Source organism: Pleurodeles waltl, chromosome 4_2 (genome assembly GCF_031143425.1).
Source record: "Pleurodeles waltl isolate 20211129_DDA chromosome 4_2, aPleWal1.hap1.20221129, whole genome shotgun sequence".
NCBI lineage: Eukaryota > Metazoa > Chordata > Amphibia > Caudata > Salamandridae > Pleurodeles > Pleurodeles waltl.
The window spans coordinates 347671017-347688321 of NC_090443.1; the positions used below are offsets into that span (position 1 = coordinate 347671017).

Here is a 17305-nt window from a genome sequence, read left to right on the forward strand (position 1 = left end):
TTTGTGTTCAAATCATTTTTATTGGTATATTTAGGCAAAAAGACAACAATTAAGTAACATAGAGACCAGGCGATACGCTTAGATGGATACTATCATGTGAAACACACTTTATCTATGTAAATATATTGTATAAATTATCCAGAGAGCTAACAAGGTTGACATAAGGGTAGTTCACATATCCATATAGGTCAAAGTAGAGCAGCCATTGATAACGTTTGTAATCGTACATGTTTTAGATTGGCTATTAAATGGAAGAATGTGTATCCACTAGTCAAACAGGAGATGATATCAACTTGGGAAAGGGAAGGAAGGGAGAGGAGAAGGGGTAAAAAAGGGGGAGGGCGATGGCATATAGATGTAACTAGGTATGACTAGTGTGGCAGTCCTAATGAAGTGTGGTTGTATTGAAGCAGTGAGAAATGCACTACGTGGGATTTTCTTATTTTTCCATAAAGTGGTCTAAAGTTCACCATATATTATTCGGTGTCTTTTGAAAGCATGAGGGCGATTCAAATAGCTTATTAGCTCCTCCTAGATATGTTACCCATGCCCACCATGTGTGAGGGGAAACATGTTTGAGGGATTTCCAATCTGCTGATATAACCTTAATTGCAATAGTTAGAAGGAGATCCAATAAGGCCTGGTCGCTCTCATCAAGATTGGGTCTAGTTGAGATACTCCAAGGGCCCAGTATGATTAGTGGGGCATTTAGGGTAATTGATGTCTCAAACATGCTATTGATTTGGTTGAAGATGTATGACCAATAGGAAGCTAGTTGGGGACATTGGAAAAACATATGTTCGTGGGATTCCGGAGCAGTTTCACAGTTCCAACATTTGTTGTTTTCTCTGAGACCCAGCTTGTGCAGTCTAGTGGGAGTCCAGTGTAGGAAATGCAGGGAAGAGGCAATTTTATTTCAAAGGGCATATTTGCCAATATTATTCCAGTTCTCCTCAGAAATCTGTATTAAATCTGACCCTCCTAGACGTTTAGACCATTTAGAAATAAGAGGTGACCTGTCCCGTGATGTAGGTGACAGGAGAGCTTTGTATATCTTGGAGCAGATATGTCCTGAGTAGTGCCATGGTGTTAGTCGTTGGCATATGATTGCATTTGTAGCCCAGTCTAGTTTAGAGAGTTTAGCTTTAATTCTTACACAGCTCCAAAAGTCAATCAGGGGAGCTTGTGTTTCGCAGCCACAAAAGCAGAGGACATAGGTTCTCTGTTGTCATCATATAGGTCACAAGTAACATGGATGTTTTTTGAGGCCCATGAGCAGTGTAGTTCACCTGTAGTGTCCAGTTTTATGATGGGGTTGTGCCAAAGAGAAGCCATTAAAGATCTGTGCAATGGAGTTTGTGATTGTGTGTCTATTATTTTAATAGCGAAAGCAGTATCAACAAATATCTTGCGATATAGGAGGTCTGAACTTTTTCATGGATAAATATGTGGCAGGTGGGAAGGGTGAGCATATAGACTTTTCAATTTCAAGCCATCACGGGGGTTCAGGTAGATCATCAAGTAGCCAAATACTACCCTGTGATGCCAGGAAAGCCATTTGAAATAAGTTCCAGTTTGGAAATCTCCACCCTCCTTCGTGAGAGTCCATTCTTAAGGCCTTAAATGAGATTCTAGCCCGCCTCCCCTTCCACAGAAAGGCAGATGTTTGATTATCTATCTTATGAAAAAAAGGAGTGGGAGAGTTGCAGTGGTAACATAGAGGTAGTGCAGTTAATGACTGGGGTGGTAATCATTTTCAGAGTCTGAAGTCTACCCCACCAGGCTATATGTTTGGGTGACCAGACGTCAAAAAGGTTTTTCACCTTGTTGACAATTTTCTCTTCATGTATTTGGAGTGTGCCTAGGATGTCTTTAGCAAACCAGATACCTAGATATTTAAGTTGTTTAGGTTGCCACTTGAGGCCTAAATTACCCAAGTGTGAAGCAAAACGTAACAAATTAAGAGGGAAAACCTCGGTCTTATCTTTGTTAAGTGTATAACCAGTGACTTTAGAGAAGTCTGATATTATATTGATTAATGCCAGGATTGCATTCTCTATATCTTCCGAGTAAATAGGTATGTCATCAGCATATGCTGAGGTTAAATAGGTGCCATTGCTGAATTTGAATCCCGCAATCTCTGGTGATTATTCAATTAGTAGGAGCAAGTGATCTATTGCTAACACAAATAATAACGGAGATAGGAGGCAGCCCTGTCTCATGCCATGAAATATGTGGCAGATTCCATGTTAGGGCCATTATCATGTTAATAAAAGATTCACCTAAGTCAAGGGCCTCAAGGGTAGCGTGTAGGAACGGCAGTAGACCTTGTCGAAAGCTTTCTCAGCATCAAGCGCTATTGCAGCTGCTGGTAGATTTGCCATTATGACTTATTTATGGCGAGGCAGAAGGTACAGATGTTATCTCTTGCCATTTTACCTATTACGAAACATGTTTGGGAGTTATGTATGGGTTTTGGGATGAGAGATTCAATCCATTTTGCTGGGATTTTCTCAAATATTTTTGCTTCCATATTGAGTAAGGAAATGGGTCTACAATTGTTTGGGTCTGTGTGGTCCTTGTCCTCTTTTGGGATTACTACAATTGTCGCTTTGGCAGCGGTTCCCAACACCTTCCCATGGTGTACAAAATAATTTTGTGTGTTTCTGAGTCTGAAACATTTTGTAAAAAGAAATAGCGAACCCGTCCGGACATGGTGCTTTGCCTGATTTAATATATCTAATCACATTTGCAATTTCAGTAGAGTCAATAGGCTTGATAAGTTGGGTTTTTTCTGACTCCCTTTAATTTTTTGATGGAGAAGATGTCGGAGAAATGTTTCACATTCAGATTTTGGACATTGAATTTGTGGGATATAGAGTTTAGCATAGAAGTTTCTAAAAACTTCTAAAATCTCGATATGTGCGCGTGGACCCAGAGATAGGCTTGTTTACTAATGATAGTGTTATATTTGTGTTTCAGTTGTTTGATCTCACTTAGAGTCACATTATTCCTTGTTTGTCTAAAGGTGGTTTCCTTAGCTTTAATTTCTGAGGCAAACTGTTGGAGTGATTTTTTGATCTGGTAATTTTTGGTGGACATGCATTTGATTATTTGTCCTCTCTTTGCGCATTTGAATGCATCCCACAACATTACCAGGGAGGAGACCGAGTGACTATTTTCTCTGAAGAATAAGTCAATCTCCTTATTTAGGGCCTCTATATCTTCGGAATTGTCAAGAATTTCTTCATTCATGCGCAGATTCTATTATTTCACTTAGTTAGTGCTAGGAGAATGGTCATAGAAACTGCAGCACAGTCGGACACTAAAATTGGGTGAATTTTTGAGGATGTGGTGTACTGAAGAAGAGAGTCTGATACTAAGAGGTAATCAATAGGTAAAAAGCTGGAGTGGGGTTAGGAGAAAAACATAAAGTAATTGCTGGTCGGATTATTAATTCTCCATACGTCTTTGAATCTGTGTATTTGGCAGAGTTTTGTCATGTATTTGTGAGATTTGGGGATTCTAAACTGAGCGGCAGAGTTGCGATCTAGGACAGGGTCCATTGGGAGATTAAGATCTCTGCCAACAATCAGCTTGGAGTTTGGTGGGATATCAGTTAGTTTCTTGTCATCAGTGTTCGGTGCATAAATGTTCATTATGTATATTTCCTGGGTGCTCTTGGTTACCCTAGTAAATAGCCATCTCCCATTATCATCATGTTCCGATGAGATGACCGACAATCCAGAACTCTTAGAGATGATTGTGAGTGCCCCATTTTTCTTCTCTGCCACTTCAGTGCATAGTACCTCGGACACCCACCATCTCCTCATAGAAAGGGCTTCCCTATAACCTATCTTTGTTTCCTGTAGGAGTATAATATCACCTGCTAATTCTTTACAGTATTCTAAAATTTTTGTTCTTTTCACTGGATGGTTCAACTAATTAGTGTTTAAAGATACTATATTAATGGATGACATATGGAAATATGTTATTGATTGACAACCACTTCATGTTAGAATCTGGGCAAATAATGAAGACCAATCCATAATCAGCATACAAATGTAATACCATTGTGAGGACGAGAGAAAGGTAAGTAGAGGTATGGGGTATAGGGGACATCCACAAGTGAATGGGCAGTAAGTAATTGGTGTTAGGAGGCTTGAAGTGGTGTTCCTTCCTGCCAGGGGAGGTCTGTTAAGACAAATATCAAAAGTGGGGGAAGCACACACAACGGGTAGGAGCACGGCCAGGCCTGCCACTAGTGCCCATATCAAGCACTTGGACGAGTATATGGCAGTGTGCGTAATATGAAGGTCCAATAGGGAAGAATATGGTTTAAACTAGTGGCGATTTCCCGCAGGGTTGTGAGTGTTTGTATATGTTTAAGAATCAACATTCAAAATAATGAAAAGGAGCCTAGATATTACTTTCTAGAGCTTGCCCGCATCATCCTAGAAATACATGTTAGAGCACAATAACGGTGTCCTGCCTAACAGTATTTAGATATACTTTATCAACCTTATTGTTTAACAACATAATACAGTTGTGGTGTTAAGGCTTAAACTAACATATAGTGAGAGAAATGAGTCCAACTACTAAGGTGTTTGAGGAACCAGTCTCTTGACCGTAGGGCATAGGTGGCGCATTTACCCTGAGTAGGTGAAGTAACAATTGGATAACATTGGGAAAGCCCAAAGTAATGCGTTTCCACTAAATATATTGTCCAGAAATAGCAACAGCAAAAAGGATATGACAAAAATCGCATGTTGTAGCCGTCTGTGTAAGATGATCAGGGTGGAGTATAATTTGATGATAAAGATTTAGAGCAGTGGACTCCAAACTTTTGAATGCCGTGCCCCCCCAGTTGAAAAATTAAAATCATTGGGCCCCCCTCAGAATTTTCCCAATTATTTCATAACGATGGCAATGTTTAAATATGTCTAGACGTCTTCAAACATTGCATTTAAGTAATGTTACCTTTTTATTAGTGCAGTAACATGTTTCTGCTTAAAACAAAACACTGTTATCTGTGTAATGCTTCTTTTGGCCAGAGCCTGACGCCCCCCCTGGGATCACTTGAGGCCCCCCTAAGGGGGCCTGCCCCCCAGTTTGAAGACCCTTGAGCTAGAGGGTTCAGCTTCCATCTGCCACTCAGATTTATTATCTAGAAACATTGTTAGCTCCGCAAGGTCCAAGAATATTTTTGCATGACCTTTGTATATAATACAGAACTTGGATGGACCATTGAAGGCGAAGGAGATTCCCATCATCGTAAGTCTCTTCCTTAAGCCAAGAAGACCTTTTGACGAATCACAATTTCTTTTGCATAGTCTTGAGAGATGGATATTTTCTGAGTTTGTCACATTAACACTTTAATTTTCCTCATCTGTTCCAGGATTTGTTCCATGGGTTGGTGTCTGAATGGTTTGAAAATCATGGCTCTTGGTGCAGTTTGTTTATTTGGTTTGTAGGTGGGGACCCTGTGTGCCCTCTTGATCTTGAAGTCTTTGTCAAAGTCTAATTGGAGGTCAGCTAGATTCCATGAGAAAAAGCCTGTGGCTGATTTATAGTTTGATTCGATTCCTTCTGGGAGACCAAAGATTCAGAGGTTGCTTCTTCTATTTCGATCTTCCTGTTCCGTTATTTGGGATTTCAGAGTCGCAACCACCTTTTCTAACTTGGAAAACTTTCGGGATGTTCATTGTTATAGCCTCCAGCTCTGCTTATCCTGAAATCTGTGGCAGTGACTCTTATTTTCAGAGCTTTAAGGTCACCTCATATTGCTGCTACTTCCACTTGGAGTAGATCAGTATTAGTCTTGGTGCTTTGGGCCATATCATGCATAGTGTTCAATTTGCATAGAATTGCATCAAGGGTAGAGAAGGTATCTGGTTTCTCCTTTACTGGTGACTCTAGAGTGGGCGGTGAGTTCTTCATTCGTTTGAGTGCAGTTTTGGGTTATCTCTCCTTAGTGGCAGACTCTTTGGATTCCGCCATGTTGCTCTGTGTGATGCAAAATGTCTGAGCACCCACACCGCGATGCCTCACACGTTACACTCCTTTCAAATTACACATGTGAATAGTACTGGTCCAGAGATATGTGGGGTTGAGCTAGGGATTAACCTGTAGTAGGAGCATAGAAGGTACCCTTAATAAACGTGTCTGCTGACTGATAGTTGTTACTGTGCAATTAGTTAGATTATTAGATGTGCGTTATGGACCTTGCATCGCACTCGCATGATGTTCACAGCAGGAGGTTGTGGTATGCCGCCCCGCAAACAATAAATCATAGGGGTGGGAGGACAGCCTGTAGCTCTTTGGGAGTGGCTGAGACGACTTGAGCTAGTCCGGCACTACGATCAGCCTCGGAAGGCACTGGTTCTCACTCAAGCTTCGTTTTTTATTTAATAAACAGCCATACCTCACTGCACAGCGTGCATCGGATATTTCCCGCTAAAGTCTTCGCAGAGTCTGTACATTAAACTTGTGGAGGTTGTGTGTGGTTGAAATTCTCACGTTTCCTTCCCTCTTTGTCGGCACAAACGCAGTGTACGATATGGGTCCGTCATCTTGGTTAGCTCTGGGTAGTGTCGAGCATGTAGAGTAGATGCAGTCCAAAAGATCGGCGAAGGCACTGGAGCGGTTCAGATTAACTCCTTGCCACTTATAGGTGTGAAACTCTCATTTTCGGGTGTTGGTGAACTCCTACACCATCCATTTATCACTGGGACTTTTGGCGGGCTCTCCGGAGCTCAAAAAGGAGCTGCCATCTTGCCACGCGCCAAACTACGCCCCCCAACATTTTTCACGTTTTAAAATACTTTTTAATCACTTATTTATACCACTGTCACTGAATCAGTCAGTGAGACCTGTGCAGAGCTCTGCTGGAGCACATGACATGCTGCTGCTTGTTTCTCCTGTCAGTCTCTGACTGACTAGAGGCACTCTGCGTGCTATGCTGGGGCGGGCGAACTTGGGGAGGACTCAGATCATTGGCCCGACTCGACACGTGAGCCTTCTGCATGGCCAAGGATGGACCGGCAAATGTATTCACAAGCCATAACTCGCTCTGCCATTGGAAGTGCTCAGCTGCAGCCCTTACCCTGAGACAGGGACCCACCCGGCCTTATTTTTGGCATTGCGTGCCTCCATAAGGCGGGCAGCAGACCAAAAAGTGTGCTTTTTCCCACACAAATAAGATTTTTTTTAGCTCATTTGTGTGGGAAATTGCCCAATCTGGTAACATACAGTGTGAGATTGGCTCTTCACCGGGAGACCATGTGAAGTGAGCGGATATTGTGTGACTCACGGTGCCAACGTGTGAGTATGACAAACGCTCATGCAGCAGAACTCACATTAAGAGCTGTTTTGTAACGTTTGCTGCTTCAGACAAATGCAGAATCCAAACCCACCCCCTTAAATCTTCCCAAACACATATACAGGAGAAAGAAACCCCGGGTCAGGAAGAATTCGGAATAGTGACTTCAAAATTGCAATTTTTACAAAATCACAATTTGGAAATCGCAATTCCTAAGGTACTATACAATTCATTTTAAAATAGAGATTACTAGTAGGGTCGCAAATCGACCTTCCTTATGAATATTAATGAGGTAGGTCACAATTTGTGGCCCACTAGGAATCACAGCAATAACAAGAATGGTGGCCTCCTGAGGTCAGCAGACCACCATGTCTGTGATCATTTTTTAATGCAAGCAAAAACTTTTCCTTTGAAATGCAGCCTGTTTTCCTGAAAGTAAAATGGGGATATGTCTCAAAAGAAAAATTAAACTATGTTTTTTAAGAGTAGGCAAAATAGTTTTTTTTTAGTTCTGAACAGAGATGGGGTCCCATGGGAACCCCTTCCCAATTGCGAATGGTTACCACTACCTTTCAGTAATCTGTAGAAAAATGTATGTTTTGCACACGTATTTTGGTCACAAAACATTAATACGTACCACTGTGAATCGGTATTTAGAAAGGACACCGTAAACATGCTCCTTCCAATTACTGAATCGCAAACCCAAATTGCAATTGGGTAACAAGATATTGAATCGCAATTTGGATTTTATACATTTAAAATGCCTTTTTGCAGTCACAAACAGTCTGGTTCTGCGAATTGTGCTGTTTGCGACCTCCAAAAAAGCTTTGTTCATATGGCCCCAAGTTTGCTATAGTTTCTGAATGTCTCTGTGGCTGCAGAAATGATAGGGCGCTTCAACCTCTGGATCCTGTTGCCATTGCACCAGCTGTACCACTGGTAGCTTTGCCCCATTTTCGCTGAGATACAGCTAAGGTCTCCAGAGCTCCTCTTCATCCTTTCCACATAAGAGGTATAGAGGATAGAGGAGGACTGCAGGGTGTGGTGTGGGGGTTATTGGGGTAAGGCTGAGAACTGCATGCCCGGGATGGCCTGTTGGGTCAAGTGGTCTTGCTGATGTAGACAGGGGAATGCGGGCTTGTGTACTGTTTAATCACCTCCTTAGATTTTCTGAGGTATGAGGTTAGTCATTTTGTTGTGCTTCAATGAGGGTCAAAGGTCAAGTGATGCAATGTCTTGAAATGCCATACAGAGTTTAGCGAGAGTGAAAAGATGTTCAATGCCACTTTAATGTCCCATGAAATGATGCCTGTCTTAAAAACCTACTATGCGGTTAAAATCCTAGTGAAATCAGATTACCATTTTCATGCTTGATGGGATTTATGCTTGACTTACTTTCTGGGGTGGTGTTTTCCAAGCAGGCTTTGAGAAATCTGTCTCCACTTGTTAATGAACCCACAAAACACACATGATGCAATGATACCAGTTTACATAGCCCATCCACCTCCCCAGCTCCGTTAATCTGGAGCCACCATTGTCAAATTACATCTCCTGGACTGGTAGTAGGACTTTAAAACCCACCTTGAGCCATAATTTGTGTTGCACTGTTCAATGACTAGGATGAAAAGGCTGCTCCTGGATTGTTCCTATGAGGGGAGGCTCATTCATCCCTGAGTTTGTGACGGGGCACATGTGGAATTATGCTCTACACTCTGCACATTTTCACTGATTAATTTGCTGCAAACTACAGCACAAGCCATTCAGGAGTTGTTTCCAGTTGCGGTTCGCAGGATTACTGGGGGCGGGGTGGCATGTGGGGTGGGGGTAGAGATTGCAAGGTGGTCTAAAATTTAATAAAATAAACAAGCACTTACCTTTTTGCCGCCACGCCCCGTTCCGCTCCTCTCCCCTGCTGGCTGTAGGCAGGCAGAGGTTCCCAGCCTCCTTGCAGCCAATCCTGACGCTGCTCAGAGCAGCGTCAGGATTGGCTTGGAACGCCCAGCCAGGGCGCTCCCAGGCAGACTGGGAGCCTGTGCAGGCTCTCTCCAGCCCAGCAACTCTGTGCTTGGGCTGGAGAGAGCCCTGTGCGCATGTGTGTTTGGCCGGCCCGAGACGGCCAGCCAAAAACACATGGGCTCTGAGGGGAGTGCACACTGCAGTCCCCTCTGCTCGTCACTCCCAATTCCCCGCCCCTTTCACAAGCAAAGGATAATAAACATGGTTTAGTATCCTTTCCTTGTGAAAGGATTTGAAGTGGTTGTTTCTGGCGGGGGCGATTCTCCTCCGCCATAGCGACTGTTTCTGGCCCAAGCATCATTCAGCTGCATCATTCAACTGCATTGTGAAACTATGCTGCTGGATTGAGATCCTCTTTGCGGGCTGGACTGTTCCCATGGGGAGCAGGGTTAAGACTGATTTGCATATGGCTGGGTCCGAACAGGAAAGGCATGGCGTCCAAAAAACCAATGGATTAAAACCAGATCTGTGACTGGGGATCTCTCGTTCAGAAGACGCACTTGGCCTATGACTATAACAACAAAATCTTTCCGTTTCTGACTTTTGCCAAATGTGTTGTCAGAAGAATGTAGATACATTGTCAAAAATGCTCTACAGCAAAATAAGAAATGTGTATGTTTGGTTGTGTGTTCCAATTCGGTTTTATGGCATAACTGCCTCTTTCTGTTTCCATTTTTTAATATCAACGTTAGGCATGGGTGTGTGTTTGACCCTTCTATGTCCATAATTTGTGTTTTTTAGATTCAGGTTACTGCAATATGGACACACCCTTTTCTCACCATGTCCTCTTCCCTTCTGAACAGACGACTTGTTTATTTGTGATCACCCCAGTCGATTGCAACACGTTTTAGAAATTTTGAACAATTATGCAATAACCATCTCACTAACAAAGAACAAGGAAAAACGGTGTGTTTTTCAAGCAAGAGTTCTTATGCCAGAACATGGTTTGCTGATAGAAACTTATAAGTATTAAGATGTTTATTTTGGCTATCCCCTGCTTTGGCAGGCTGAGACTTAGCATAAGCAAAATGCACTTTATACTTTGGGCAGTGTCCTGTGTACTTTTAATTGCCAAATTAGAGACTTCTCACTTGAGCACTAATTCCATCTTATGGGGCGCATGCAGTTAGTTACTTTCCTTGTCTTGGGGTTTCTCTTTGATTTCCAGAATGTCATTCAATTTTGAAGTTACTCCAGGAGCCTGCCTGAAGTCACTACTAGACGGTAGAGTAACACAAAACGATGCTGCCCACCCCGGCAAAATGTGATGAGGGGCCCTGAGTCCTCCACATCTCACAGACATTCATTCTCCTTGGATGCAATGGGGGCCTGGGCTCGGGCCCCTGAAGTGTTGGGGTTACCCTGTGGCATTACGAAACTGGAGGGGGCTCCCCTGCAAAGAACACAGAGCCTCTCCCCGCACTCACTTCTGAGCTCTCAGGCCTGGGTGCTGTGCTGAGGAGGCCTCCTGGAGCTCGTCCCCCCAGCACTGTGGGGGCTGTGGAGGACTTTGTTACGCCCCTGGGGTCACCCTCTGCAATGCAGGTGCTGCAGGAACCCGTGTTACTCCCCTGTAACTAGACCTAAAAACGTATAGGGCTGGAGCTGGGAATCAAGTCGAACGAGTGCTCTGGGCATCAGTCTAATTATCAGTAGGCCCTGGTGGCAGGGGCGGCTCCTCCATGAGGGCGGAGGATCGTCACCCCCCCCGCCAGCAGCAACAGCTGCAAAACTTTTACAAAACAACGATAATAAACTGTGTTTATTATCATTGTTTGGAAAAAAGGGCGGGCCACTGGGTTGACGAGCAGTGAGGGGGAATGCTCAGAACTCCTCCTCAACGTGCATGTGTGTTTGGCTGGCTGTCTCGGGCCCGCCAAACACACATGCGCTGTAGGCTCCCTCCAGCCCAGCAACACAGTTGCTGGGCTGGAGAGAGCCTGCACAGGCTCCCAGTCTGCCTGTGAGCAACCCTGGCTGGGTGCTCCGAGCCAATCCTGACGCTGCTTTGAGCAGAGTCAGGATTGGCCGCAGGGCAGGCTGGGAGCCTGTGCCTGCATTCGACGAGGGACAGAGGAGTAACGCGCGGCGGACGAGGTAGGTTTTTTTTTTACTTTGAATTTCATTTTAATTCCCCCTGACCCACCCCCCCACACGCCGCCCACCCCTTTGCCTTGCTGTGAGCCGCTCCTGCCTGGTGGATACGATAATAATAACATACATTAAAAGTCTGACCCTGAGGTACTCAGAAATATCTGATGTGGTAATCATCACATATTCTGAGCTTTTGGGGAATAAGGCATTATTTGTTGTTTCATAGGAAGTCTTGCTGTTCCAAAAACGAAATTGCCATATGTACAGATGGGCATACAAAAGAGATTGTATAGTGGTTAACATCATTATAGCAAATTCAGTAAGCAGTGACTGAGCTTTTTACAGCTTAATGCAGCAATAGCCGATTCTAACACAGATCAAGGTTGGATCTCTACTGAAAAAACACAATCAATCCCAAAAGAAAAAAAGTAGACATCATAATGCTGTGTACTAAACCAGTCTAGGTTGTATATCACAAAGCCTACCATCACAAATCAAATCTAAAAATAATTGGCAAAGCCAATAGGTCTCACTCTATGCATCTTTAGCTTTTGTCAATGCAGTTTACCGATACTGTGCAGAATCGTCAAAAAGCAAAATGCAAATGCACAGCAAAGGTAATGAAAAAGAAGACAGGCACAATGAAGCGGCCCCTGTTGCCTGTCGCATATTCGGTGGACATATATGCACACTTATAGAATGGTGCAGGTGTCCTTTTCCTTTTTTAGAGTTACTGCTCCAAGATAGCGGTAAAGACTTTGATCAGTAAATGAAAATATGTAATTTGTTTATCATGAAAGTGCAAAATAAAAATAAAAAAGAACAATAGGGTTCTGTTTACAATGGAGGAGTTGGTGGAGGGGGCTGATGGGGAGAGTTAAGTAAAAGCAGCTCACTAGAGAGAGAGTGCAGCAAGGGGACGACAGAAGAAGCACACAGTGAAGAGAAGATCAGGGAGTGTGTCGGAGTTTGGTGGTAGAGAAGCACGTGAGAGTGAGCTGCTCAGGAGGGAGAGAGCAACACAGTGCAGGGGAGAAACACGTGAGGGAGAGAGCATCATGGAGCATGGGGTGTGGAGTACTTTGGGGGAGAAGCACACAAAAGAGAGCAAGTAGCACGCAAAAGAGAGAGCAGCATGGGGCCCAGGGCAGTATTTGGCACAGGGAGAAGTACAAGAGTGTGAGAGCTGGAAAACACAAGTTCTCTCTTGAAGTGCTTAACCAAAAAGAAAAATGTAGTTCCCTAAAAATGAGCAGTGGAAGAATACCAGTCAGCCAAAGGGTGGTAAGGAGAGTATGTTCCAGCAGTGGGACAGACACAAGAATAGAAAGGCAATCCATTGAATAAGAAACAAACAAATGATAGTGACAATAAAACTAACCAATGGTAAGCAGTGTGAGGGCGTAAGCCCCTCCTAAGTTCACAATAGATCTTGCACAACCGGACTGCTTGCTCTGTCTGGTAGGCGACCCTAGGAACGTTTAATACTAAAGATCTCCAGTGTGGTCCCTTAAATTCAAGCTATCTCACTGAGCACCTCCTGTTGAATGAAAATACTGCAGTTAGGGCATGTGTTTCCAAGGGCTAGAGATTGTGTTGGCTTTGCGAAACAGGAATTGAAAATTATACCATACATTCTATGACTGTATGGTCTTGCAAATGGTAATGTCAGGCCTGTATCTTGGACCTCTGCCCATATGAGATAAGACATCTATAAGGTATAGTATATTTTATGCCCTTTAATTAATGATGGAGACAGATTCTTTATTTTGGATATGTTGAAATACATTGATGTCTTTCTTGGAACTGTAAACTGAATTTGCTGATGTTGTAAAGTTTTAATGGTTAAATATTAAGCTTAAATGAACAAAAAATACATAAAAAATCAAAGTCTAATATGTAATAAAGCAAGTTTCCCAGGTGATGCTTATAGACTGGGTGAAATTTAAAACTCACATCTGTTGTTGAGTAACGCCTATGATATTTTGGTTTCACAATGATCGTAGTCTTTCGCTTAAGAGAATTGAATGGAAAGTGTAGATTGATGATAAAACTGCCTGTCTCTGTTATTATTTTGTCTTTTAGCTTCCCACAGTGCTTGACAGTAGGTCCCCCGGTATTGATCTACAGTTTTGGGGGAACGTCTTATCCAACATCTCAGAATCACTACAAGAGGTAAGTGTTGCGTTAACTAAATTGAATCAAAACAGTATTTAGGACCAAGCTTTAACTTGACTTCAAGCAAGATTAGTAAATTAATTGAACACAAATTTTGTCCTGAGGCTTTTCAGGATTGTTTTCCTGACTTTGCTGACTTCCTAACTCACAGCCTCATTCGCGTCCTGTTTTATGCTGACTTTGAGAGGACCCATGCCACCCCGATGGGCTTGTCTGGGGCTGTGTGGTTATGGTTCTTGTCTCTGACTTGCCCTTTCCAAACTGGGGCTGGGGTTGTGGTTGCATTCCTGGATGTTCCTGTGGGCTCTGATGGATGTGGTTTTCTCTGCCCCCAGAATAGCTGGGCTAGGTGTGGGCCTTTACATGTGTGTACTCCCTGCTTGGCTTGAGACCAGGGTGTACTTGTTTCCTGTGAGGCGTTGGGGTCCCCTTCACTGGAAGACAGGGTAGTGCCCTCTTTCTCTTCCCAGGTTAGGGTTGGGTTTGGCTCTTGTGAGGTGTTGCCTTGTTTTGCTGTCTCTTCTCTTATTCAGCTGTAGTCTTACTCAGCCCCCTGAGCTTGTCCTTGGTTGTCCTTGGTTGTTCTGATCTTTATTCTGCCCTGTCCTGGCTCCCTGATATCACTTTGAGCTGTGTTGGTGAAATTGACCCATCTCACCCAGGCTAGTGAGGCTGGGTGTCCGCGTTCCCCTCTCTGTGCTCCCTGATGGTCTTGTTGCTGGTTTGTAGCTGTCAGCTGAGGCGTGATGGAGACATACACTTTTTAAGACTTTTATTTAGCATTCAGTCATTTAGACCTTTGTGCATAAAATGTTAAAACCCTTTCTGGGGCACAAGTAAATTTAGCAAAATGAGACACCAATATGAGCTAAAGGGAAAGAAAGCAGCTGGGTCTGCTGTGTGCCCAAAATCTTAAGTGTAATGAGAAAAGAGAGGAACGAAAAGATAAACAAGTGTAAAAAGGTAAGATATAAAATCCCTGCACCATCTGTGGTGTTGAAAGTGACGATCCTCACCCAGGCAAGAGAGGCTGGATGTGGACCTTTCCTGTGTGTGTTGCCTGCAGGGCTTGGGCTGGCTTGAACCTGTGTACTGAGTGGTGTTGGAGTCCCATCGCTAGAGGAAAGGGGAGTGCAGCACTTTCCTTTTTTTTTCTTTCTGGGGTGAAGGCTGGGCTTGGGATTTCCACTCTCTTCTGTGCTGTGTCTGGGGCATGTGGGATGTTTTCTGTCTCAGTGCCTCCTTTTAGCGTTTGTGTGACCCGGTTCATCTGCTTAGCTTGTTGGGGGCTCTGTGGTGCTCTTAAGAAGTTTGATCCTGCTTTTCACCCCTGACTTATGGTTTTGGATGTTGAGGTTCTTCCGCCGGACGATGTTATGTGCCTCTGAATAGCTTTATATACCATGTGATTGAGGAGTGGGACCCTCTCCTGAGTGCTCCTTGCTGGGTTTGGGGAATGTGGTATTCCTATGGTTTGTGCAGTACTGTGGCCCCTACGCTGAAAGCCCCTCATTTGTCCTGGTGTGTGTCCAGCTTCAGTTTACACCATGCTCCCTGCTGGCCTTGGATCTTGCCAGCTAAGTCCCCTGCCTCCCTGTCCAGTGGTTGTGTGTATCCCTGTCTCTGCTGGGCTGTGTGGTACTGGTTCTGATGTTTGTCATCCCCTCTTGCTCCAAAGGTGGCCATCAGCGTCGTCTGCCCTGTGGCAAAGCTCATAGAGCTGCAGGTTCAGGACATTGGTGGACAAGATACACTTATCAGTGCTATTCCATGAAGGGACTACAAGTCCCATGTTTTTAGAGGCAGCAGCCATCTTGGGGTGTGGCAGGCCTGTAAAGCCCAGCTACACCCAAGCACATTGCTCACTATTTTGAAGACTTCGATGCAGCCAGACCTCATGGGGGTTTCTCTGAAGAAGAGCAGAGTTCCTGAATGGCAGAGTGGCATCCAACCGAAGTATCCTTGTTTCCACGGTGCTTATAAAAACGAGTAGGTCGTACTCGTATCGGTAAGGCCTTGATGAATCCAATTTTGGAGGATGTCGTTATTTCCAAAGGTAAAGCGCCCCTTAGCACAACGAGCAAAGCGTTTTCAGTTTCCAGAGTACATCGGCCTTGGTGCAACGATCAAAGGTGTTTCAGTTCACAGATGTAAAGCGCTCTAGGCACAGCAATTCAAGCACTTTCATTCACAGATGTAAAGCGCTCTAGGCATGGCAATTCAATCGCTTCAGTTCACAGATGTAAAGCGCTGTTGGCACGGCAATTCAAACGCTTCAGTTCACAGAGGCAAAGCGCTGTTGGCATGGCAATTCAAGCGCTTCAGTTCACAGATGTAAAGCGCTCTTGGCACGGCAATTCAAGCACTTCAGTTCACAGAGGCAAAGCGCTCTTGGCAAGGCAATTCAAGCGCTTCAGTTCACAGAGGTAAAGCGCTCTTGGCACGGCAATTCAAGCGCTTCAGTTCACAGATGCAAAGCATTCTTGGCACGACAATTCAAGCACTTCAGTTCACAGATGTAAAGCGCTCTTGGCACAATAATTCAAGCGCTTCAGTTCACAGATGTAAAGCGCTCTTAGCACGGCAATTCAAGCACTTCAATCCACAGGTTTAAAGCTCTCTTGGCATGACAATCAAAGCGCTTCGATTCACAGGAGTAAATTTTCTTGGCACAACAATCAAAGTGATTCAGGCCACTTGAGTAAAAGTGCCCCCTTAGCATAATGAGCCTAGCGCTTTAAGGCAAGACACGTGAAACCGCTTCCTGGTATTATTAAGTAAAGCACTTCAAGTTCAAGGAGTAAAAACATTTTGGCCTTTATTGTTGTGAATGTGAAAGTATTTCTGGAGATAAGCAAATCACAGTTTTCATTGTTCTTTGAAAAGCTTAAGATGTGAAAAGCATATTTAATTCTTTGAGATTTTCTAAGTCATGATCAAAGGTTTATGTTGTGAATGCATAGATGTTACAGGATTGATATACTGAGTATAATCATAGTCCAAAGTCCTTGCCATCTCTTGATTCTGAGGTCGTACTTTACTCTTGTTCCGTGTTTCAAAGAAGGGGCTTTGCCATCATTTCAAAGGGGGTCTCCATCTGATATCTCGGAGACGCATTTAGTCAGGAGTCTATTGATGTGTTACATTTCTATGAATGAGTAAATGCATATTTGTTCTAACCTTTACTTTTCAGATCTCTCTCCCTGCTGTTCCCTACCCTAATTCCCTTCCCCCCCGACTGGCTTCATCATAACTCTGTGCTATAATAGCTTTCTGAGTTGGTGACACCGGAAAGTGGGTCTTTTGTTCAGCGACGTGCAGACCCCGAGGAAAGGACACTGTGACAATGTGGCTTTGGTTGGCATCCTATGCCTAAGGTGCGCTTTTTCTTCCTTTGCCCTCCAGGCTATTTTTGTGAATAAGACATCCCTCTCTGAGTGGGGTTACTCCTTCCATTGTGGCCCTTTTCTTCCCTTTTTTTCTTTGGGTGGTGTTTGCCATTGAGGTGTTCACTGTGCATTATGTTTTGACATTTTATGGCCCAGGAGTTGAGTGCTTCTCTCTTGGTGTGGCATGGTGTGCTGACTGGCTTTCTGTCAGGGTCTACACTTGCTTCCTGTTGGACTTGGTGTTTGTGGATTGCATTTCTCCTGATGTATATGCCTGAGGTTGGCTTTTCCCTTCACTGCTTGAGAG

General features: G+C 43.9%; 1 protein-coding gene across 3 annotated transcripts in view; it reads left to right on the forward strand.

Annotated features, from left to right (window-relative positions):
* Positions 1-17305, forward strand: part of ABCA4 (ATP binding cassette subfamily A member 4) — a 1046570-nt gene that overhangs the window by 349279 nt on the left and 679986 nt on the right. For all 3 annotated transcript variants that reach the window (XM_069231419.1, XM_069231421.1, XM_069231420.1), the window contains one exon: positions 13517-13606. In XM_069231419.1, the coding sequence (XP_069087520.1) occupies positions 13517-13606 (90 nt within the window). The remainder of the gene's footprint in view (positions 1-13516; positions 13607-17305) is intronic.